Consider the following 24586-nt stretch of genomic DNA (forward strand, 5'->3'; position numbering starts at 1 on the left):
TATAAAGAAATGTGAAAGGAACAAAGAACAAAGATGTCGGGAAGAACCCAGACAGATAGATTTCAGCAGTTACTCCACAGGCTCAAACACAGCAACATGTACAAGCTACCGGAGGTCCGTCAGCGGGGAAGCACAGTCCACACAGCATCATGATACGGTGCGAACATAATGAAACTGAAAACCAAACACTACGTTTGAGTCATCAAAAGGAACCCGAAGAAGTAAAACGTAAAGATGGAGTAATCAGGGGGAACCTAGACATGATTCGCGTTTCAGCTGCCACTCCACTTCCATCAGGAGATATTATATTATATATATATATAGATATAGTTTTTTTCTGAAACCGAAGTGCTGTCGATCAATTTTTGAGCAAATAATTTTTTTTGCCCTAAAATGACAAAATTTTAGGGCCAACACCCCAAGGCCCTAAAATTGGTCCCATGGACAATAGATTATTATGTATGGTTGTTTGCTGGTAACAAAAAAGGCCTTCAAAAAGTACATTTTAGCATCTTAGCTGGCCGTCTATGGTTACCTCTGGCTAATGAATCCCAACATGGTAACTGGCTCATGATCTTTTCGATGTACGTACAAGAAAATGAGAAACGTGAAAATGAAGAAATTTTATTGATTTGAATTTTTTTTTCTTATTTTACATCAGTCAAGTAGCTTACAAACGGAGAGGAGATTCCAACTCCGTTCTGCTTCTTGGATCTTTTACGGTTGTGACATTCCAAGGTCGAGGAACCGTCCTGGATCGACGATGCGCGATGGAGTGGCTTCTCCAGCTTGAGATAGTTTCGTGCAGACAATTTAATTGTACTCGTCGTGGAACAATTTCCCATTTTACCATCCCTAGTGAGTTGATCAAAAACATCCCTGGACTGAAAATATTTACCAAGAACCACAATGTCACAAACAAACCCCTTTATATTACAAGTATTTCAATCCGTATCGCATGTCATTAAGACTTCCTCTCCTCTGTCATTATGAACCTTCAATCATACTTTAATGAGGCCATGTTCGTTAGTACTGCTCTGCCATGAGAAGCACCAGGAGGCTGGACCAGCCTGTGAAGGGGTGGCTTCCACGTCCAGCCCCTGAACTGTCACTGTAGTTTTCCCAGATGTATCCTGTTTTCCGGTATTCCCGCAAGATGTTCTTCACGAGATTTCTCCTGAGCTGTTGGTAGAGTGTCTGGGCCTGGATTTGGTAAGGTCCGTCAAGATTGCTGTAGTGGTGCAGTGCTCCTGCTGCCAGGTAGTTTATGTTGATCCAGAGGTATCCACGCCAGTACGGGGGGTCATGCTCCGTGTTTCTTTTGAGATAGAGTGGGTGAGAGCGGGCGAGTGAGCGTAGGCCGAAGGGTGTCCACAGTTTGTTTTCGTCATGCAGAGCAGAAAGCGTGGCTCCAAGCCGAGGTGACTTGGGGGACAGCAATCGCAGCAACATGGGGAACAGGCTCACGTAACCGAAAGCCGAAACAAATTGAGGGGCAGACGGACGGCGCACGACGCGAACCACACGCGTCTGTGGTGGGGCTCCTGGGGGTACTGGGACACGCTCGCGCACAAGCATGACGGCATCAGAGTGGTTACCCCAATCACAGAACGCCTGCAAGTCTTCAGCCCAATGGAGTCTCACAAGGTTTTCTTCATCACTCAACACACTGTGCAATCTAGAGTACTCTACACAAACACACACACGCACACAGTAAATGTCTAAATAGTAAGTGTGTGAAAAAAAAAATAGCATTTCATTGGCTTGGAGATGTGTTGTGGTCTTCTAAATGACATCGTGACATCATCATGACACTTGTTGGCTAAGAGAAAAACTGCACTACCAATGTACTGAGCACTGACTGCCAACACAGCCACCACGCAGGCTTTCTACTGCCACCAACAAAACCTTTAGCCATGGTATAACACTTTCTTACGTGATACTTAATGACCTTATAAAGTACTTGAATTTTGCATCTTGCTTGCGTGTTCCTGTTTCCCCTCACCATTTTGTTCCTGTTCACAAATGACTCACCGATACAGCTCAAATGGTGGAGGCCTCACCTTCATGTGGTTCTCCGATGGAGCGTGCAATGTCAGCCATGACGCCTGCAGCCTGTGCCATCCAACAAAGCAGGTCGACGTGACGCTCTTCACCAGACGGGTGTGACGCCCTAAAATGTACACAGCGTGTCATCAAACAGTAAACAATCCTAGAAAGAGGCTGCGTAACATATGGGTAGCAGATAGAGACAATGGCGCTCCAGGAACCAAGCTTAGAGAAGCTAATGTAATGGCAAAGTGTTCAGAGTGCTATTATACCGTGGATAATCATCAAGGCCTGACGTGAGGGTCTTGGGGTTGAGGAAAAGGCTGGTGTCAGCATCACGGCCTCGCCAGCGGTACGAGTTTGGAAGCGGTCCACTCTGAGTGCGGTTGTACCATTCAAACCAGCTGCGGAGTCGTGGGAATGCTCGCTGTAAGAAGGCAGTATCAGCAGAAGGAAGCGAGCCGCCCAAGCCAGGAAAAAGTGTCCTCAGTGTCCAAAAAAACGTCGGGGGGTTAGCATTGTCATTGCGTTGAACAATGAATTCCGCAGGGACACGACTGCGAGCTTCGCCACCCAAAATCTGCTCACGCGGAATCCATCCTTCGGCATTGAGAAGGTCCAGCCAGTGCGCCATCACCTCCTGGCTCAACCCGAGATCCCAACGACCGAGCAGGAGCTGGTGGAAGCCTTCATCCCAAAGAAAGCCCCTCGGGAAGAACGAACGTGACGGAACGGCTGTGAAGAGCGCAGCTGGCCAATAAGCCACGGGGTTATTGGCAAAGGGTGATTCCACCAATGAAGATCCATAGAAATAACCAACACCCCCCAGCATGTTGCTGAATGCGGCCTGAGCAACCTCAACTTCCTGTGTGGTGTAATTCTTATTCTGGAGGCCAAAAACACCATTGAAGCGTCGGTTGAAGGCTGCACGGTGCTGGCTCAGCTCTTGCTCAAAAGCTTCTCCAGCTAGTGGCCCTGGCCGATGGTCCACACTGCCAGATTCAAACTGCACCTCGACCTAGCAAAAGAACCGAGTCAGAATCCTGTTATAAGCACGGTGTAATAGCAATGACATAGCAAACCAAAACATGGTCACCTTGTTTATCAGGGTGGTCAAAATGACATTTACCTTTGATAGACCACACGTATACTGAACCAACAAACGTGATAATTGTACCGACATGAAAGACAATAAAAAGAGTCCTGGACTAGGTATCTGTTGCACCTGAGAATGTGGAGAAGGTCCTTTCAACCCTAGATACCGACTCCGCTACCGGACCGGACGGCATCAGCTCACGTGTCCTAAAAACCTGCTCTGCTGCTCTTGCATATCCTCTCTCTGCCCTTTTCACCCTGTCATTTGTGCTGGGTCATCTTCATCTGCTTGAAAATCAGCCAACATCAATTCACTCGATAAAAAGGTGCAAAAACAGATCCCCTTAACCATAGACCTATCAGCTTACTTCCAATCATCAGCAAGGACATGGAATCCTTCGCAAGGCCCAGAAACCATGGGTGAAACTCCTGTATTTTACGGAAATCCGTATTTTTGTAACGACCCACATGGAGGTTTCCCCAACGGTCATCATCTGATCAACAAGCCACTATATAATAATAGGGAATTGAGGTGCTGTTCCGACATGCCGATTTGTTTCGTAACCCAATTCATGCGGATGGGGTGCAATGCTCACGCCATAACGCATCATGACCACGATTATGTGAATTACTCCCGCGGTAGTTTTTAATCATCAGCTGTTGTTGTAGAAGTTACTCGGGTACAAAAGGTTGCAAGCACGTTACCGTGATTAGATGTCCGCCAGGTAGGAGACCGTGCGTGTACGTCGGTGTTGCATAACCGCCTTTCCTCCCCGGCAGGGTTAGTCTGTACTGGTTGTCACTTTGGAATGGCATTGATATTCGTTTACATCACGAGTGTTTGTTAACATTTTATTTTGTTCTTCGAGTGGTGTAGTATTTATTTGTGATTGGAATGATGCTCTTTGGAATGAAAATATACGTAGATTAAGATGAAAGAAGGCGGAGGAGATTATAAAAGGGGGCGGGGGAAAAGGAAAAGGCGGGGTTTCCCCGATCAGAATGGAAGGTTGTGGCGTTCATTCATCCCTCATGGGTGATTTATAACAGTTGCAGAAGACCGCTTGAGTTATTACCAAGACGGGACTTACTATTTATGCTTTGGTAGAATTCTTCTTCAATCATCTCACAAGAAGTCGAGGAGGACCTACCTGCACGCCATTGTGATCTGTTGCGTGTCATCATTTTGCCTTTCACGTTATATGTAAATATTCTCGAGCTCGGGTTGATTTTCCAGAACCGGGTTCAACCGGAAGAGAGACGAGCGGGTTGTTCAGTCGCGGGTGGAATGAAGGATCGACTCGGATTCCAAACGCCTCGGACATCCTTTCCTTCCACGCCAAAGATCCGCCTGCTTGACAATTTGGGTGTGAACGACCGCCGTTTGTTGGTGTCTATCAGACGCATTCCATTCGACGGAGATCTTCCGTGCCTGGTGTTGTGATGAAAAGGGCACACCTTATCGTGGAGCTTCACTGGTAATGATTCTACACCTGAAACTGGCACCTTCATGTGGCTCATGTGCAAAGAGCGCTTCTTTGCCTTTGTGGTACCTTGTCCGTCTCGCGTTGCCTTACTCGGTTTGGTGAAGCTCGTCCGAAGATTCTGGAAACGATTTCTCCTTGGATCCTTCATCGACATTCTTACCTTCGGCCCTGCCGGGTTCCATTTGGCTGTTTGGCTAAATATCTCGGCAACTTACCATTCCCTTGTGGCATTCGTACTCCTTTCGGACGTATTCCCGTCACTTGTACGTTCACGACTCTTACCGCTGGCCAACGCTGATGCAGTGCCCCCCGTTACTCATTTTGCTAACCTCGGAAGGATGACGGGCTGAGTCAACCCGCCTGGTGTTAATTCAATAGATTTACCCATGTCCAGAAACGAACCAAAGAGTTGAACTATTTAAAAACAAAAATTTTCACACTAAACATGGTTGAGGCTCGTGGAAGAACTAGAGTGTGGAAGGTAACAAAATGGAAAGGGGGTAAACACCAACAACAGAGTGGAACTGAGAGCAAGATGAAGGGAAGTGGGAGAAGGACATGTCACAGTGAACAAGCTGCACACAAGCTGAAGGAAACATAGCAAGAAGATGAAAGGGAAAGCGGGGATGAAACAGAAAAGGAACAAACCAACCGACAAGTAACAAACAAGAAGAGGTGGGGATGGGGGCGGGGGGGGGGGATTATATTAACCTGGAAAAGTGGAGAGTTTGGGAATGGGGCCATTTGGGGTACAAGAGATCATGAGTATGGATGGGAGATGACCTGAGGTAGTGGTGAACAGCTGTATTGAAGCCCTGGAAGGAAGAATGGGACTGAACAGACAGACTGGGGAAGTTGGTTCTACAGGTGAGAGAAAAGAGGAACAAATGAGTGGAGGTGAGCAGTGAACCTGGATTTTGTGAGGTGACCAAGAAGAGGGATACTGGCAGACCGAGTACATCCTGTAGAAAACTAGGAGGAACAGAGCCAAGACAAGGGAGAGTGTGCAAGACCAAAAAGGAGGTGATTATAGCACGGAGAGGTCACCAACCTGCTGCGATGTGAGGGTAACAGGCCTGCGCACCGTTTCATCATGGGACATCCCAACGATATTGACGGCCTTGCTTCCCACAGCACAGTTTTCATTGCAAGCATGGATTCTGTGCCTATACTTATGAAGGTTCATTCACTCATACACAAAACACAAAACTTACAGATACCCAAACAGCTCGACTGCACAATCTTTGAGGAACATTGATAGAATACAAAATAGGTGAGACGGGTTAATCCTGCTCGTTACCTGGAAGGGAATGCGAGCTGTGACCTGATGTACGACGACAGTGGAATTTGCTCCCGGCTGGTCTGGAGTGACATGGCGTCTCTTGCTCACGCTCACGATGGGGACGCTCTCTCCAGCATCTGTGAACGTTGTACGTATTAACCCGGCCTGCACTACTTCTGTCAAGTGCTCCAAGCCCACACACGGTGCTTCCAGCATGCCGTACCTGCCAGGATGAAGCAAAATTACAAAATACACCGCATTGTAACAAACTATAAAAGCACATCTGATAATCCGCTTCCATCATGTTTGAGAGACGAGCTCCACAGATCTGTGAAAGATAAGACTTGAAAGTCTCAAAGTAGTCTCCACTCATTTGCATCACCCCTTTTTCGAACCCATCCAGAAACACTTCCTCAGTCCCCGTGATACCGAGCCTTCCTCATGTATAATAATAATAATAATAATGATAATCATAATAATGACAAGGAACCGATGTGCAATGGCCTGCGTTACAGTGACTGGAATCTTTGATAGCCATGAGGCAGGTGGCCCAAGTTGCAAGTTGGGGGTGGTAATAGATACGGGAGGTGAGCGAGCAGCACAGTGCCAAGCAGCTATAGGTAAATCAAATAGGGTGTTAGGTCGTATTCGGAGCGGGATCATGTATAAATCAAGATGTAGTTTTAACATTGTACAGGAAGTTCGTGACGGCCACATCGAGAATATTATGTGCAGTTTTGGTCATCACAACTCAGGAAGGACAGAGACGCCGTAGAGAGGGTTCAGCACAGGGCGACTCGATTGATTCCGGGCCGAGCTCGACTCAGCTATGAGGAGCGGCTGAAGGAGACAGGGCTTTATTCACTAGAAAGGAGGTGGTTACGAGGAGATATGATAGAGATGTTTAAGATAATGAAAGGTAGAGATAAAATAAGTGAAGATTAATGATTCAGCAGAGTAGACAGTGATAGGACCAGGGGACCATTGCCTAAGAGAAAAGAAGAGGAGACTTAAGATGGTAGTAACATAGAGGTGTTTCACTCAGAGAGTAGTTAATGCATGGAATGGTCTCCCTGGAAAGGTTGTGGCAGCAGAAACAGTAGATAAGTTTAAATTAGAATTGGATAGGTACCTGGAAGTTATGGAGATAGAGGGGTACGGGGATGTTGATAAGACTTTTAGGTAGTTTGAGTATTGATGGGTGATTGTGTACGGAGTGCTGTTGGTGGGGGTCTCGTCAAGGGGGGTTGTGTGTTTGATGTGTGTTTTTACCCAAACCCATGTCCCCTCCCCTGGAAAAAAACAAACATTTTGCATTTTCTTCTTTTGATCTTGTGTTGATAAATGAGTGTGGTGTTGATGTGGCGCAGGCATGATGGGTTGAATGGCCTCCACCTGTGTCAGATTTCCTTGTGTTTCCTTGTGAAGTTGGTGTTCCCACACATGGCCAACACGAATAAGTAATAACGGGTTCTCAGTTCAAGTGGAAAGGTTCCATCCTTACACCCACAATAATAGATCATTCATTTGAAAACGAAATGGATAGTATTGAGGAATGTTGAGTAATTATCAGCAATGCAGTCATGTCGACTGATGCAATCAACTGCCAAAACCCCGGCAAGTGTCCTTGAGCCTACTTTGCGGGTGTACGCCGATCCGTTCCGGACGTCATTGGCTCTCCGAACATGAGCCGGAAGCTGCCCAGCTCGTCGGTTCTTCCATCGACGTGGAATAGCCGATCACGTTGAACGCTCGGCTCCAAATAACCATCCCCATCCGTCGCAATGTACAACAACAACGACACGAGCCTGGGCTTTCCGTTACGCTGCAAGCAAAGAAAAAGTCATCGTCGCTTTGGATTTGAATCGTGACCTGAGGCCCAGAAACAGCCCAAAGTATCAGCCCGGATCAATCAAACATCCAGGTGGAAGGAAAAAAAAGTCATACCTTCTGCTTCACAGCAATCCTCCAACTCCAATCTCCACCATGTTCTCCACCAGGCCGTTTCACGTAATCCGTCGAGAGAGAGAAATCTCGTTCCAGGATTTCCTGCTGCCCAAAGTTAACGCCGTCGTGTGCCAGCCAACCATATCGTTCCAGATCGTCTCCCTGGTCACAAGCGTGCCGCAAGGACCCTGGCACACTTTGCCCTTGCTCCATCCACATAAGGCCTGCAAATAGTATCGAGCGAGTTCGACACGACGATGAAAACAAACAAACAAAAGCACACGAGGATTGCTTTCACACTTTTCCAGGATAATAAAATCAAACAAACCCGAGAACATGGCCTCCTGGTGGTACTGTAAGCATCTGTCACCTTCAAGGACTGGCCGAAAGCAATGATCCAACCGGCTGGAGTGAAACCAGAAACTCAACACAACCTCAGGTCTGCCTACCTTTCCATGATCCCGAGGTGCCCACTCAACGAGGAGCTGCAGAACCTTCCAAACACACTTTCCAGGCCTCCAGGTTTTGACATCCCCCAAAAACAATGGGCCACACTAAACTGGAACTCTCCAAGCAAGGACGTCGTACCAACTCCATAAGTATAAAAAAAAAAATAGTTGAGCACATGCCAGCATGCAACTGTGGACACCTAGACAAAATTATCTCCCACATCATGAACAAATGTGAACGAAGAAAATTCAACGAAGGATTCAAGGCAATCCACCAGACGACAGACAGCACTCACTTGGCTGTCTAATTTGGAATTGGACACGTGAGCTGCTGGCAGGATCGCCGAGAAGTACGCACACTCGCCTCCATGCCGTCTTGCCTGAGTTTGAATCTCGGCCCAGCTATCAACTGCCATCCTGGTGTTTCACAGGCAGGGCGATTCATCAATGTGCGTGCTGGCCCTTGGATGGACGTTAAAAACAGGGCGTCCCACCTGCCGGCATTCGTTGATGGACGTTAAAGGACATCCCATGGTGTCCTTCGTTTGGAGTAGACGAGGCATCACCGACCGGCACCATGAACAAATTGCAAATTCCTCCCCTAACTACTGCTGGGAGAGGGATGGCAAATCAAACCTGGCCGAGAAACTTATTCAGCAACACCAACGCTCTGCAACAGAGTATGGTACGTCGGATCAGGATTTGCTGTATGCAAGAAGAAGACCTATGTGCAGATTAAAACATTTCCTCTCGAATGGTAAAATTGTGACACAAGAAACCTTTAAACAAGGAGATCTGAAAAAAGGCAAGCAGGTAATTTGAAGGCAGCCGGTACTAGCATGTCCCTTCAATAACTAGAACGGCACTCGGCTCGAGCGCATACCTCCGCCAGGCTGAACAGTTCACGTTTTGTATCCCACCAAGAGGTCGGATCTGAATCAGAACTCGTCCACAACGTTTTTTTTTATCCACAAAAAGATTTTTAATCTTCATATCCAGATCCGGATCGAGATCTTCACCAAAATCGAATCAATTCGTTCTTGTCACACTCCCAACCTGTCCACAACGTACTGAGATATCCTGCTCACAGACCGTCAAACAGGGAGGAAAACATAACCTTCGGTGGTGGGAGGTAGTCATAAAAAATCTGCCATCACATTGGAGTGATGCAACTCGCATACACCAACTAACTAACTAACAAGTGAGACATGCTTTCATGATCAATTCACATACCAGTTACTAGTGATTTAGGGCTGCGGGTCTTCATCCCGAAATAGACCTGTGGTCGGTACGTTCCCCAAAAGCGAAGCGGTGAGACCGAAGCACGGGTGGCGCCGTCAGGAAGGATTGCTGGTGAGGAATGAGGAGTGACCACTTGTGCGGCAAGCCACCATCGCATATATGTGGCCCAACAAAACCACAGGATGCTCAAGATTCCGAGCACCATGCCCATGTTAAGGAGGATGCTGCTCAGGTTCCGCTGACCACGGTGAGATTGAGACGTCCGTCCCGTCCTGACTCCTTCACCGTCCGGCTGGTCCCTATGGCTGCGCCGCGCAGCTCGGTGTCTGGTGGCTGGCATGGTTGCTTGATGTCCCTTCTGTGAGATGAAAAGGAAACCAGTCAAACGAGAACAAGGAGGTGGCACAGCAGGATGTACATCATTTGGTTGTGCTGTCACCTAACGCCTGACCTCTCAAAAGGCACCATGGAAAAATAAGACTGGTGATTGTGCTTGACACAGCAAGAGGAGAAAATTCAGGCAGATGTACTATCGATGAGTGAGAGTGTGCTGCCAATCCGTTCAATCGATGTTGCCTCCTGAGAAAAACATCTTTGGATTTATTGGAGAAGTTTGGAACAGTGAAAAATTGAGAGCATGTCAAGAGAATAGCATTGTACGTCACAAGAGAAGGGATCATTTCATTACAGCAGATAACCATCTCACACTGTGTGTGTTTAGATTTGCTGTCCTGTCAATTACAACAATTAGCATCGCCGGAGATCAAGCATTTAGATAGCACCCCATCATTCCCTTCATCCACGTTGTTTGACCTCGGCTCCAGAAACTCACAACTCCACATATTCCATGGGCTCAACTCTCTTCGCTCCACAGACTCCGGTCTGCAGACACGTGACTGCGCACACCCCGCCCTATGGGCCCTCGACGGCACGGGCCCCGCCCCACGCACCAGCCCCGAGGGACCGAGACTGCGCGGGCCCCGCCCCGAGGGACCGAGACTGCGCGGGCCCCGTCCCGAGGGACCGAGACTGCGCGGGCCCCGTCCCGAGGGACCGAGACTGCGCGGGCCCGTCCCGAGGGACCGAGACTGCGCGGGCCCGTCCCGAGGGACCGAGACTGCGCGGGCCCGTCCCGAGGGACCGAGACTGCGCGGGCCCGTCCCGAGGGACCGAGACTGCGCGGGCCCGTCCCGAGGGACCGAGACTGCGCGGGCCCCGCCCCGAGGGACCGAGACTGCGCGGGCCCCGCCCCGAGGGACCGAGACTGCGCGGGCCCCGCCCCGAGGGACCGAGACTGCGCGGACCCCGCCCCGAGGGACCAAGACGGCTCGGGCCCCGCCCCGAGGGGCATCGAAAGCACGGGCCCCGCCCCGAGGGCCTCGAAAGCACAGGCCCCACCCCGAGGGGCCTCAAAAGCACGGGCCCCGCACCGAGGGGCTTCGACTGCGCAGGCTGGCAACGGCGCGGGCTCCGCCCAAAGGACTCGCAGCTCCCCGGGCTCCGCCCAAAGGACTCGCAGCTCCCCGGGCTCCGCCCAAAGGACTCGCAGCTCCCCGGGCTCCGCCCAAAGGACTCGCAGCTCCCCGGGCTCCGCCCAAAGGACTCGCAACCCCACGGGCTCCGCCCCAACAACTTCCATCAACATCAAATGCATTCCACCCCACGGACTTGCCACTTCACTCCAGAAACTCACAACTATGCAGGCTCTGCTCCGCATACTCAAAATCCCATTAAATGTACTGTACGTCCGATTACATGGGAATCCCATCAAATGTACTGTACGTCCGATTACATGGGAATCCCATCAAATGTACTGTATGTCCGATTACATGGGAATCCCATCAAATGTACTGTATGTCCGATTACATGGGAATCCCATTAAATGTACTGTATGTCCGGTTAAATGGGAATCCCATCAAATGTACTGTATGTCCGATTACATGGGAATCCCATTAAATGTACTGTATGTCCGATTACATGCGAATCCCATTAAATGTACTGTTTGTCCGATTACATGGGAATCCCATTAAATGTACTGTACGTCTGATTACATGGGAATCCAATCAAATGTACTGTACATCTGATTACATGGGAATCCCATCAAATATACTGTACGTCTGATTACATGGGAATCCCATCAAATGTACTGTATGTCCGATTACATGGGAATCCCATTAAATGTACTGTATGTCCGGTTAAATGGGAATCCCATCAAATGTACTGTATGTCCGATTACATGGGAATCCCATTAAATGTACTGTATGTCCGATTACATGCGAATCCCATTAAATGTACTGTTTGTCCGATTACATGGGAATCCCATTAAATGTACTGTACGTCTGATTACATGGGAATCCAATCAAATGTACTGTACATCTGATTACATGGGAATCCCATCAAATATACTGTACGTCTGATTACATGGGAATCCCATCAAATGTACTGTACATCCGATTACATGGGAATCCCATCAAATGTACTGTATGTCCGATTACATGGGAATGCCATCAAATATACTGTACGTCTGATTACATGGGAATCCCATCAAATGTACTGTACATCCGATTACATGGGAATCCCATCAAATGTACTGTATGTCCGATTACATGGGAATCCCATCAAATGTACTGTATGTCAGATTACATGGGAATCTCATTAAATGTACTGTATGTCTGATTACATGGGAATCCCATCAAATGTACTGTATGTCCGATTACATGGGAATCCCATCAAATGTACTGTATGTCCGATTACATGGGAATCCCATTAAATGTACTGTATGTCCGATTACATGCGAATCCCATTAAATGTACTGTTTGTCCGATTACATGGGAATCCCATTAAATGTACTGTACGTCTGATTACATGGGAATCCAATCAAATGTACTGTACATCTGATTACATGGGAATCCCATCAAATATACTGTACGTCTGATTACATGGGAATCCCATCAAATGTACTGTATGTCCGATTACATGGGAATCCCATTAAATGTACTGTATGTCCGGTTAAATGGGAATCCCATCAAATGTACTGTATGTCCGATTGCATGGGAATCCCATTAAATGTACTGTATGTCCGATTACATGCGAATCCCATTAAATGTACTGTTTGTCCGATTACATGGGAATCCAATCAAATGTACTGTACATCTGATTACATGGGAATCCCATCAAATATACTGTACGTCTGATTACATGGGAATCCCATCAAATGTACTGTACATCCGATTACATGGGAATCCCATCAAATGTACTGTATGTCCGATTACATGGGAATGCCATCAAATATACTGTACGTCTGATTACATGGGAATCCCATCAAATGTACTGTACATCCGATTACATGGGAATCCCATCAAATGTACTGTATGTCCGATTACATGGGAATCCCATCAAATGTACTGTATGTCCGATTACATGGGAATCCCATCAAATGTACTGTATGTCCGATTACATGGGAATCCCATTAAATGTACTGTATGTCCGATTACATGGGAATCCCATTAAATGTACTGTATGTCCGATTAAATGGGTATCCAATCAAATGTACTGTACGTCCGATTACATGGGAATCCCATCAAATGTACTGTACGTCCGATTACATGGGAATCCCATCAAATGTACTGTACGTCCGATTACATGGGAATCCCATCAAATGTACTGTATGTCCGATTACATGGGAATGCCATTAAATGTACTGTATTCCGGATTATATGGGAATCCCATCAAATGTACTGTATGTCCGATTACATGGGAATCCCATCAAATGTACTGTATGTCCGATTACATGGGAATCCCATCAAATGTACTGTACGTCCGATTACATGGGAATCCCATCAAATGTACTGTATGTCCGATTACATGGGGATCCCATTAAATGTACTGTATGTCCGATTACATGGGGATCCCATTAAATGTACTGTACGTCCGATTACATGGGAATCCCATCAAATGTACTGTACGTCCGATTACATGGGAATCCCATCAAATGTACTGTACGTCCGATTACATGGGAATCCCATCAAATGTACTGTACGTCCGATTACATGGGAATCCCATCAAATGTACTGTACGTCCGATTACATGGGAATCCCATCCAATGTACTGTACGTCCGATTACATGGGAATCCCATTAAATGTACTGTATGTCAGATTACATGGGAATCCCATCAAATGTACTGTACGTCCGATTACATGGGAATCCCATCAAATGTACTGTATGTCCGATTACATGGGAATCCCATTAAATGTACTGTATGTCCGATTACATGGGAATCCCATCAAATGTAATGTATGTCCGATTACATGGGAATCCCATTAAATGTACTGTACGTCCAATTACATGGGAATCCCATCAAATGTACTGTACATCCGATTACATGGGAATCCCATCAAATGTACTGTATGTCCGATTATATGGGAATCCCATCAAATGTACTGTACGTCCAATTACATGGGAATCCCATCAAATGTACTGTACATCCGATTACATGGGAATCCCATCAAATGTACTGTATGTCCGATTATATGGGAATCCCATCAAATGTACTGTATGTCCGATTACATGGGAATCCCATCAAATGCCAGACTCGGTGACGTCATGATGAGAGCGGAGGATCCAAGTGTCCCCTCTGAATTCGGGAGGTCCTCAGTTTGAATCCCGTCTGATTCGTTCCAAAGATTTTATTTTAAAACAATCACCACCTGCTGCCTCGTTGCTTTACGTTCAGCGTTTCAATGGAATCGAACACGAACAAAACCCAAATGTACTGTGTCACTGTACAGTCCGTCTGACGACCCGCCACTCCAACCGAACACACTGTACATCACTCAACGTTGATTACAATCACCTCACCTCGTCACAGAAACTACATCAGCAGGTTTCGGGATGTGGGAAACGAGCCCGGAAGTTCGACTTGTGGAGACGTTGACGTTTCAGATCTACTAAGATCTACACACACACACACACACACACACACACACACACACACACACACACACACACACACACACACACACACACACACACACACACACACACACACACACACACACACACACACACGGCGGAAGCTTGGCCTGAGCCTGCACGAACCGGCTGGCCAGGCCTGACGTTCGACTAGTTTGGGCAGGAATTTGTAATTTGTTCACAATGCCGGCAATAGCTCGCCTACTCTTCCCGAAGGACATGGTGGATCTTTAACGTCCACCAACTAATGCCGGTGGACGGGACGTCGGTTTCACGTCCATCCGATGGACGGCACACACGTTGATGAGCGTGTGAGACACCAGGCTCACAGTTTACAAGTGTGTCGGGAATCGAACCCAGGCCAGATAGCTAAGGGACGAGTATGCGTACATTGAAGCCATCCTGTTTCAAATGGTTATAATAAAGGACACGGACCCATTGTTAATTCAAGTAAGTCATGTGGCACGTCCCAGCATCTTCTGGTCTGAGGAGACTGCTGAGGTACAAGGAAGAGGGGAGGGAGAGTGAGTACGGGGGGGGGGGCAACGAGGAAGGGGGAGGGAGAGCGAGGAAGGGGGAGAGTGAGGAAGGGGGAGCGAGGAATGGGGAGCGAGGAAGGGGGAGCGCGAAGAAGGGGGAGAGCGAGGAAGGGGGTGGATAGCGAGGAATGGGTGGGGGGTAAGCGATGCCTCACCAAATGTGATACACTGTAGTCGGGAAGGGTGAGATGGGGGGGGAGGTGAGAGAGAGAGATAGAGTGAGGAGGGGTGGAGGGAAAAAAAAAACACAGAAAGGTGAGGGGTGGAGGTGGGGTTAGCAAAGAGAGAGTGATGTGTTTTGCTTCATGACCGAACACAAGAACAAACTCATGTCAGAACAGCTGTACACACAACGACACAACAGAGTTTATAAAGTAATCCGCTGGCACATCTGCAAAAACTTTGATGTCCTAGTTCCAGAAAATTTGTGGGAACATGAACCAAAAAAAACATGGAAATACCTACCACTCACGTACGAACTAATGATCCCATCGAAGCAAGGTCATAAGCAAGAAGCCTATTGATGAGGTCAAAAGGTCACCATTTTGGTCCATTTATAAAATCCTCATTTTTCATCCGATTGAATTGAAATTTGAAGAGGATTTGTTCATTTGGCCATTGAATTCAACCACCAATTATGTTGTAAGTCAGCATAGGCCAAAAGGTCACCGTAGGCCAAGGGTCAACAACTTAGGTGGGATTTCTAAAATCCTCATTTTTCATCTGATTGACTTGAAATTTGAAGAAGATTCACATATCAGGTCACTGAGTTTAACCACCGGTGATTACCCCAAGAGGTGGGGCCAAACATGAGACAGTTCTCACACATGCTTGCCATGTGGTGATCATAACTACCAAGTTTGGTGAATTTCTGCCCAATCGTTTAGGAGGAGAAAGCGTGACGGAGTGACAGACTACAATATTCCTGTTTTTTGTTTTTTTTTTGTTTTTTTTTCTCCAAAAAGCATGGCAATAACAGCGAACGCCGTCACATTCCAAAACACAACAACAAGATTCACCGGTTGGTGAGATCACGTCGAACGTTGTACTTTTAATCCACGCAATTAGTCGCATATCATCAAATATGTTACAATGGACGGCTGCGCTCATAACACACAACACAACACAACAGAGAACACGCCTGAAGCACAAAAGAGGCTCAATGGCTCATTCACAGTATTTGGTATGACTTATCACATTTGCTTGATGATATCAACAAACATGGAACGGCGTGAATGAAAACGGACAAGGAAAGGTTCGTTTATTGAATTGTTTGCTTGATTCCCCATCCATGCAGTCTTTGCTGCATGTACTCCAGTCGTTTTGAAGGAGACGAGTCCAGAATAGGCAACCATTCCCAGTAAGGTATCTCCACCACCTCGTATCCAGCCACACCGAGTTGTCGGTATTTCATCAACGACTGCCCCAACAACACCTGGGAGCGATACCTGTAGTGGTGGCCGTTGGTCATCTGTATCGCCAATTTGCGCACGTGCCGTGGTACAGAGGCTTTGTTGCCGTTGGGACCTGCCGTACCCTCTTTCTGGTGCAATGGAAGCGTTTTTCCACCTCGGGTGATGACGAGTTGCGAGAGGAGCTCATCCGTGACCTCAACCTCAGTCAAATTCCTTCGAGTCTTATCCGGAGCTTCCTCTGCCGGCGCTTTGCCTTCGGATACAGCGAGCGCACTTCCAAATCGATTCAAATGTATTTCGAGGTCCAGCGACCGCGTATGTGGCAAGATCGCGTGCGCCTTCACAAACTGAGGTCCACCAAGTAGCGCTTCGAGCGTCGAGACCGCCTGGATAATCAACGGCTTGGCACACCATTCGATTACGGCTTGCATCTGTACTGCCGCCCGAAGCTTTTGGCGCAAACGCTCGGGCAGATGGTTACCCGAATAATCCGGGCATTCCTGCGCTATTGACTGATCCAATGCAAACAGATCCTTAGTCAAATCGATCGGGGTGTTCTGGAGAGCAGAACGAACAAATGTTGGTCGAAAAGCCTCATTCAGGAGGTCGTACGGATACCGACCGGTAATTGCCAATGCTATTAATGCAGTGATGAAATGCTGAGGATATGAAAGGAACTCCTTCAATTGTTTCCTGATCTGGTTTGTCAACAAATTAAAAAAATCATTTGCCATCGGAGGGTCATAGTTGAGCAACGCAAACGACCAGAGTATTTTAGAAACATCCTTGCAGCGACCCAAATGCTTCCTTCCCAGGATCTCGCTTGATATCTTTTGAAACAACATTTCGTCGAACCAGTGCAGAGAGGATAACGCCAGGGACAAATGCATGATGCTCGAAATGCCGACCGTTGGCAGGCGTAGCTGGAAGGTTTGTCCGATGGCCTTGATTAACTTCGGATGGGTTGTGTGCGTGAGACGAAACATCTTGAGTATGTTCACCAAAGTGAAATTGCTGGTGGAATCCAAGTCTGCACAGACCAAAACATTCCCCATCTCGAGCATCGTTTCTTGAGCGAGTAGGTTTTTAACTTTGAAATATCCCAGACAGACCACGCCGAGCTCCTCCGTGTTCATTTTGTGGAGATGCCTGAGGACCGAATACTCCAAATACTTCATGAGAATGCTTGGTACCTGGCGGTATTCACCAGCAATGTATGCGAGCTGAACGGTCTGCGGCTTGGTGAGCTTCGAGCAGGCCGGGACGACGGAAGCGAAAAACTTTTCGTGAAACCGTGGTGCACACAGACCGAGACGGATGCACAGGTCACCGACTAAAAGCAGACGGTCGATGTCCGCGTCACCCGTACGTTTATAAAGTTCATCGTCAAAAGTCTCAAATTCAGGGAGGTGAGACGTCAGGTCAAAGGCCACAAAAGCTTTTAATGCTTCAATGAGAAAATCGTTGCTGAAATGCTGGGTTCCTCGAGCGACAGCCTCAAGAAGTTTGGAGAATTCGGGCTCTGCGGAGAACTTGTGGCAATCCAAAGAGATGCTCAGTGTACACAGAATCTCCAGCAGATCTTTCTCGGTCACACTTCCTTCGTCAAAGCACGAAGTTCTCAGCAACATTAGTCCTTCTCCATAAGGAGCGATTTGGGCTCTTCCATCATAACAAACGTTCTTGTATTCCGGTGAAAGCAGTTGAAATGCATAACGAGTTTTGTTGATTTTTGACCTGCATACACGTCCAGCGGATCGATTCACCAAACACGTCCGTGGTATGGGATCACCCGTCCCCAAGGCAGAGGGGGGCGATGAGTTTTGCTTTTGTTGTACCTTTTTCAACGTCCGAGTCAACAATGTTCCAGCACCTTTGACTTCGCCGTTGCTCACATTACCAACAAATTCAGCAACTCGGCCATTTTTGAGCGACGAAGCGTTTCCATTCAGCCTAAGTCCTCGGTGCTCAACAGACTTGAGGCAAGAAATCCTGGCTTGGACCGTCATTGTTGTACAATCACAACACAACAGGAATCGCACACGATTCAGAAACGCCATCGACTTCCTGTGCAGTTCACTTGCATTCGAATCTGAAGAATAAAACGTAAAGTTAATCTTTGCATACAGAATGATTTAACAAAAACAATATAAAAACAAACAAACAAACAATGTCTCCCACTGAAAATACAACTTTTTAAACTTCATGCACAACTTTGTGCAATCTATTCATTCACCACCCACCACCACCATATGTCATATCCAATTTGGTACAACCACGGTTGTGTGAACAGCCCATTGAACATTGCCGGTTCGTTGTCTCTTCACGGTTGTGGGTACATTGAGGGGCGTATGGAAGGTCTTCACCTCGACTCATAAAGTTTAAGGTGAGGTGACACGATCGATCCGCCATTACCATAAATACAAGCTTTCTCAACTTTGCCAATGCCGACATAAAAGGTTCTGCGGCGGATGTATACACTTTTATATCTACACTAGCAAATACCACATGTCACTTCACTGATGGAAATATTAAGAGAGGGGGGGGGGTTGAGGCAGACAGAGAAAGAGGGGTAAGAGTGAGAGAGGGGGAGAGAGAGAGAGGAGGGAGGTGGGTGAGGAAGTGGGGCATGAGGAGAGGGGAGGATGAGCAATGCTTGACCACATGTTGCTATACACTCCAGAGGTGGGGATGTGAGGGGGTGGAAAGAGGAAGGAGGAGCAAGGAGGGAAGAGTGGGGAAGAGGGTGTTCTGGACTTGTGTTTGAGAGTGGGACTTGAAGGGAAAGGGTTGGGGGGTCAACTTGTATTTGGGAGGAAGCGGGTGAATGTTTTAGCGAAGGTCCCATCTTCTGGCATTCGTACAGGATTGATCAAAATGGGGTACGTTAAACAGCACAAACAGGATAGCAAAACCACCCATCACTTTGAAACAGCAGATACCATTTTAAAAGAGATTATAACATGGGCTTCCCTTGAGGTATGACTCGAACTGCCGCTGTAACCCTGTTTACCCGCTCTGGAACTGGATCTCTCTGAGGGGGGTCATACAACTCCTGGAGACGCCCGGAGTACCAAAGAACGCGCGAACCGGACAAACACCACTTCAACAGCCGGACACACCGCCAAGCCTAATCCCACAGTCCAAACCCCGAAACCCGGTTCAGGCCAGGAAACCCTAGAGCCCATCACACCCGAGCTGCAATGCTTATAAAAACCCGGAGATGCCATTGTTCGTGCCTTTATTTAATTTCAGCAAATGTTTTACAACCGAAATGCAATCAGCCCGAGAATCTCTCAACCTGAGCACCGACCGACAAACCTGAGGCAAAATTCAAACCTCGGAATGAAACCCAAGAGCAGCCCTGACCACCAAAAAAGCACCTATTCACCCGACCCGCACACTCCGACACTCCAGGCTCAAAACACAACACTAACACCACAGCACAACATAATCCCTCCAAACCACAACACAACCATCTGTGGAAACTTATCACAACCACCCATTGTTTATCACTTCATGAAAGTTGGAAGAGGGGTGAGAAAGAAAAGAGAGAGAGAGGAAGGAGGGGTGGGGGTCGAGGACAAACATCAGTTTGGTCCATACATCCATCCACCTCTTCCTTCCTTCCCTGCATCCATTGATAAGTAACAGCAGCCTCGGCACCGCAGACACGTGGGGCTTGAAGTTATTTTGTCATCGTCGTCTGATGTATTTTGGATTGTGTTTAGCAGAGGGACAGTGCGAGTACTTTTGCCGGGTATTGCCATGGCTTGCAAACGAACATCCAAGGAGCGTGTAGAGCACTCGCCAAGTGGCTTAAGCACTCAAGCAAGCACTCCAATATTCTCGAGATTATCGCATGTGCGGAAACAAAATAAAAGCACAAACACTCGGAGTGTCAAACAATGTGCGAATTGGACAAATGAACACTTTATTTTTAGCAGTCAGAACTTCTCCTAAGTTCAATTCTGGACCTTAAATTTTGTAATTCGGCTTTGTTTAAGACATTCTCGAAGTTATAGCATGTGTGGAAATGAAATAAAGCCACAAATGCCGGAGTCTCCAGGCATTAATAAGCATCGTGATGTAGCCTGTGATTTGTAGGTATGATGATCAAGCATTCGATGATATAAGTGAGGAAAGTGGAAAAAATTTAATGAGCGTTTTCTTGTTAAAAAAAAAACCTTTGCGGCCTGTTCAAAGTCAAGGCATTGTTGAGCAGGCTGAACAGAATGGCGAATCAAGACCCCAGCAAGCTGACAAATGGCTGACAAGGAGTCTGACCAACCAAGATAACTAACGGCCTAAATAAGGCCATTAATTATCTTCAAAAGGGTTGTTTAAATTAACCCAAACACCCAATTTTCATTGAAGCACTACCTTAGAGCACTCTACGTATGCATGCAAAGTTTCAGGCCGCGAGGTTTCATGGCTTTGGCGTTATGGAGGAGACACACACTGACACATGGACTGACCGACACACACTGACATTTATTATCCCACATTGGATTAAGTCCGAAACGGGGCTTATGGATTGGGTCTCGTCCGTAGTCATATCTCAGACATGTACGGAGCAATTTTGTTCCAACTCAGCACAAAGACAACACATGACGGTGCACACAAGCACATCATATTGTTTAACGATTCGATCAAAGGTGGCTGACTGGAGGCCATTTTAGTTGAAAAACCCAATGTTGAACACATCCTCAACCATTTCACGGAAATGCATTTACTTATCTTGTTCAAATGTGACGTCACCCACCCCCCCCCCCCCAACGATCAGATCCAAGATGGCCAACTGGTGGCCATTTTGTTACTTAAATGCGTTTCCAATCATTTCTCAGACATGTATGGTCCGATTTTGTTCAAACTTGGCGCAAGCACAGTACATGATGACATACACACACGTACCTCACTTTAGTTTGCGATCTAATCAAAGATGGCTGACTGGTAGACTGGTGGCCATTTTAGTTGTAAATAAATATGGGCTTGCTCTTTAACTCCATACAGCAAAATTACAAAAACCATGAGGGCTCTGATATTTTATGTCTTTTTCTCCTTGTTATTATGAATCTATGGATGCAAACAACCATGATAAGTAGATGAGTGTTTGGCTGTTAAACCATCATGGGTGAGAGAGGAGAGTTTCTTTTGTATCTCCAATTTCTGAGCACATAGCTCGTGATGCTTGGATCTCAGCTTCAAATCCTATATTATATACTGTTTTGTACATTGTATCCTACAATCCTCTCCAGTCATTAAGCGACAACTCCAACTGCCACATACAGTAAGAGTCCCACCTTCGCTCTTCTACAAGCACATACAGTGAGAGAATCCCACCTTCACTACTCTGTAAGCATGTTCATGGTACAGTAAGAGAATCCCACCTTCACTACTCTGTAAGCACGTTCATGGTACAGTAAGAGAGTCCCACCTTCACTACTCTGTAAGCATGTTCATGGTACAGTAAGAGAATCCCACCTTCACTACTCTGTAAGCACGTTCATGGTACAGTAAGAGAGTCCCACCTTCACTACTCTGTAAGCACATTCATGGTACAGTAAGAGAATCCCACCTTCACTACTCTGTAAGCATGTTCATGGTACAGTAAAAGAGTCCCACCTTCACTACTCTGTAAGCATGTTCATGGTACAGTAAGAGAATCCCACCTTCACTACTCGGTAAGCATGTTCATGGTACAGTAAGAGAGTCCCACCTTCACTACTCTGTAAGCATGTTCATGGTACAGTAAGAGAATCCCACCTTCACTACTCGGTAAGCATGTTCATGGTACAGTAAGAGAGTCCCACCTTCACTACTCGGTAAGCATGTTCATGGTACAGTAAAAGAATCCCACCTTCACTACTCGGTAAGCATGTTCATGGTACAGTAAGAGAGTCCCACCTTCACTACTCGTTAAGCATGTTCATGGTACAGTAATAGAGTCCCACCTTCACTACTCGGTAAGCATGTTCATGGTACAGTAAAAGAATCCCACCTTCACTACTCGGTAAGCATGTTCATGGTACAGTAAGAGAATCCCACCTTCACTACTCGGTAAGCATGTTCATGGTACAGTAAGAGAGTCCCACCTTCACTACTCTGTAAGCATGTTCATGGTACAGTAAGAGAATCCCACCATCACTACTCGGTAAGCATGTTCATGGTACAGTAAGAGAGTCCCACCTTCACTACTCGGTAAGCATGTTCATGGTACAGTAAGAGAATCCCACCTTCACTACTCTGTAAGCACATTCATGGTACAGTGAGAGTCCCACCTTCACTACTCAGTAAGCATGTTCATGGTACAGTAAGAGAGTCCCACCTTCACTACTCTGTAAGCACATTCATGGTACAGTGAGAGTCCCACCTTCACTACTCTGTAAGCATGTTCATGGTACAGTAAGAGAATCCCACCTTCACTACTCTGTAAGCACGTTCATGGTACAGTAAGAGAATCCCACCTTCACTACTCGGTAAGCATGTTCATGGTACAGTAAGAGAATCCCACCTTCACTACTCTGTAAGCATGTTCATGGTACAGTAAGAGAATCCCACCTTCACTACTCGGTAAGCATGTTCATGGTACAGTAAGAGAATCCCACCTTCACTACTCTGTAAGCACATTCATGGTACAGTGAGAGTCCCACCTTCACTACTCGGTAAGCATGTTCATGGTACAGTAAGAGAGTCCCACCTTCACTACTCTGTAAGCACATTCATGGTACAGTGAGAGTCCCACCTTCACTACTCTGTAAGCATGTTCATGGTACAGTAAGAGAATCCCACCTTCACTACTCTGTAAGCACGTTCATGGTACAGTAAGAGAGTCCCACCTTCACTACTCTGTAAGCATGTTCATGGTACAGTAAGAGAGTCCCAGCTTCACTACTCTGTAAGCATGTTCATGGTACAGTAAGAGAATCCCACCTTCACTACTCGGTAAGCATGTTCATGGTACAGTAAGAGAGTCCCACCTTCACTACTCGGTAAGCACGTTCATGGTACAGTAAGAGAATCCCACCTTCACTACTCTGTAAGCACATTCATGGTACAGTGAGAGTCCCACCTTCTCTACTCGGTAAGCACGTTCATGGTACAGTAAGAGAGTCCCACCTTCACTACTCTGTAAGCACATTCATGGTACAGTGAGAGTCCCACCTTCACTACTCTGTAAGCATGTTCATGGTGCAGTAAGAGAATCCCACCTTCACTACTCTGTAAGCACGTTCATGGTACAGTAAGAGAGTCCCACCTTCACTACTCTGTAAGCATGTTCATGGTACAGTAAGAGAATCCCACCTTCACTACTCGGTAAGCATGTTCATGGTACAGTAAGAGAATCCCACCTTCACTACTCTGTAAGCATGTTCATGGTACAGTAAGAGAGTCCCACCTTCACTACTCTGTAAGCACGTTCATGGTACAGTAAGAGAGTCCCACCTTCACTACTCTGTAAGCACGTTCATGGTACAGTGAGAGTCCCACCATCACTACTGGGTAAGCATGTTCATGGTACAGTGAGAGAATCCCACCTTCACTACTCGGTAAGCATGTTCATGGTACAGTAAGAGAATCCCACCATCACTACTGTATAAGCACGTACACGGTACAGTGAATCCCACCTTCACTACTGTATAAGCACGTACACGGTACAGTGAATCCCACCTTCACTACTGTATAAGCACGTACACGGTACAGTGAATCCCACCTTCACTACTGTATAAGCACGTACACGGTACAGTGAATCCCACCTTCACTACAGTGTAAGAACGTACACGGTACAGTGAATCCCACCTTCACGACTGTGTAAGCACGTACAGTGAGGTTAAATAAAAGGAGTGTGTACATTATTTATATATTAATGAACCGCCGTTATAATGGAAACAAAGTAAACGGATTCAGGTCGTTGAAAAATTTTTTAAAAATTATTAAAAATATATATAAATATATTAAAAAATAATAATAAATTTTAAACACAAAAACCCCAAAACGACCTTCTTTCTGAAGGATTATTGTGTTACTTTTAATCTTGGTTTCACATTTGCGAATATCAAATATACCTGATAAAACATCTTTTTTAAAGTAATTTAATAAATCCACATG

The 24586-nt window shown here is 46.7% G+C and overlaps 2 protein-coding genes across 7 annotated transcripts; both read right to left on the bottom strand.

Annotated features, from left to right (window-relative positions):
• Positions 1 to 604: 604 nt before the first annotated feature.
• On the bottom strand, positions 605 to 24147 carry MOGS (mannosyl-oligosaccharide glucosidase). Of its 6 annotated transcripts, none has more exons than XM_085857019.1 (9): positions 24106 to 24147; positions 10003 to 10130; positions 9543 to 9909; positions 7861 to 8084; positions 7551 to 7738; positions 5932 to 6136; positions 2322 to 3067; positions 2064 to 2173; positions 605 to 1688 (listed from the first exon to the last, which is right to left on the bottom strand). In XM_085857019.1, the coding sequence occupies exons 3-9, from the start codon at positions 9889 to 9891 to the stop codon at positions 1027 to 1029; spliced, it is 2484 nt and encodes an 827-aa protein (XP_085713145.1). In that variant the 5' UTR covers positions 9892 to 9909; positions 10003 to 10130; positions 24106 to 24147; the 3' UTR covers positions 605 to 1026. The 6 variants fall into 6 exon arrangements, with proteins under 6 accessions (XP_085713145.1, XP_085713141.1, XP_085713144.1 ...); XM_085857015.1 differs by lacking the exon at positions 24106 to 24147 and adding an exon at positions 14410 to 14562; XM_085857018.1 differs by lacking the exon at positions 24106 to 24147 and adding an exon at positions 14259 to 14387.
• Positions 15985 to 24183, bottom strand: LOC147011323 (non-canonical pre-mRNAs endonuclease FASTKD5, mitochondrial-like). The gene is made up of 2 exons (XM_085857022.1): positions 24106 to 24183; positions 15985 to 18569 (listed from the first exon to the last, which is right to left on the bottom strand). Exon 2 carries the CDS (start codon positions 18535 to 18537, stop codon positions 16324 to 16326), a length of 2214 nt encoding a protein of 737 aa, XP_085713148.1. The 5' UTR covers positions 18538 to 18569; positions 24106 to 24183; the 3' UTR covers positions 15985 to 16323.
• Positions 24184 to 24586: the final 403 nt, after the last annotated feature.

This window comes from Eptatretus burgeri, chromosome 15 (genome assembly GCF_056783735.1).
Source record: "Eptatretus burgeri isolate ZD-2024b chromosome 15, Ebu_testis_v1, whole genome shotgun sequence".
Classification (NCBI taxonomy): Eukaryota; Metazoa; Chordata; class Myxini; order Myxiniformes; family Myxinidae; genus Eptatretus; species Eptatretus burgeri.

What these genes read in the sequence shown, in the direction of transcription:
- MOGS (XM_085857019.1), bottom strand. Translation starts at nt 9,891, where the DNA reads ATGCCAGCCACCAGACACCGAGCTGCGCGGCGCAGCCATAGGGACCAG. An exon ending in CCCTAAATCACTAGTAACTG is followed by an intron (nt 8,085 to 9,542) that starts GTATGTGAATTG and finishes TACTATTTGCAG; the next exon opens with GCCTTATGTGGATGGAGCAA. An exon ending in GGATTGCTGTGAAGCAGAAG is followed by an intron (nt 7,739 to 7,860) that starts GTATGACTTTTT and finishes CTTTGCTTGCAG; the next exon opens with CGTAACGGAAAGCCCAGGCT.
- LOC147011323 (XM_085857022.1), bottom strand. Translation starts at nt 18,537, where the DNA reads ATGGCGTTTCTGAATCGTGTGCGATTCCTGTTGTGTTGTGATTGTACA.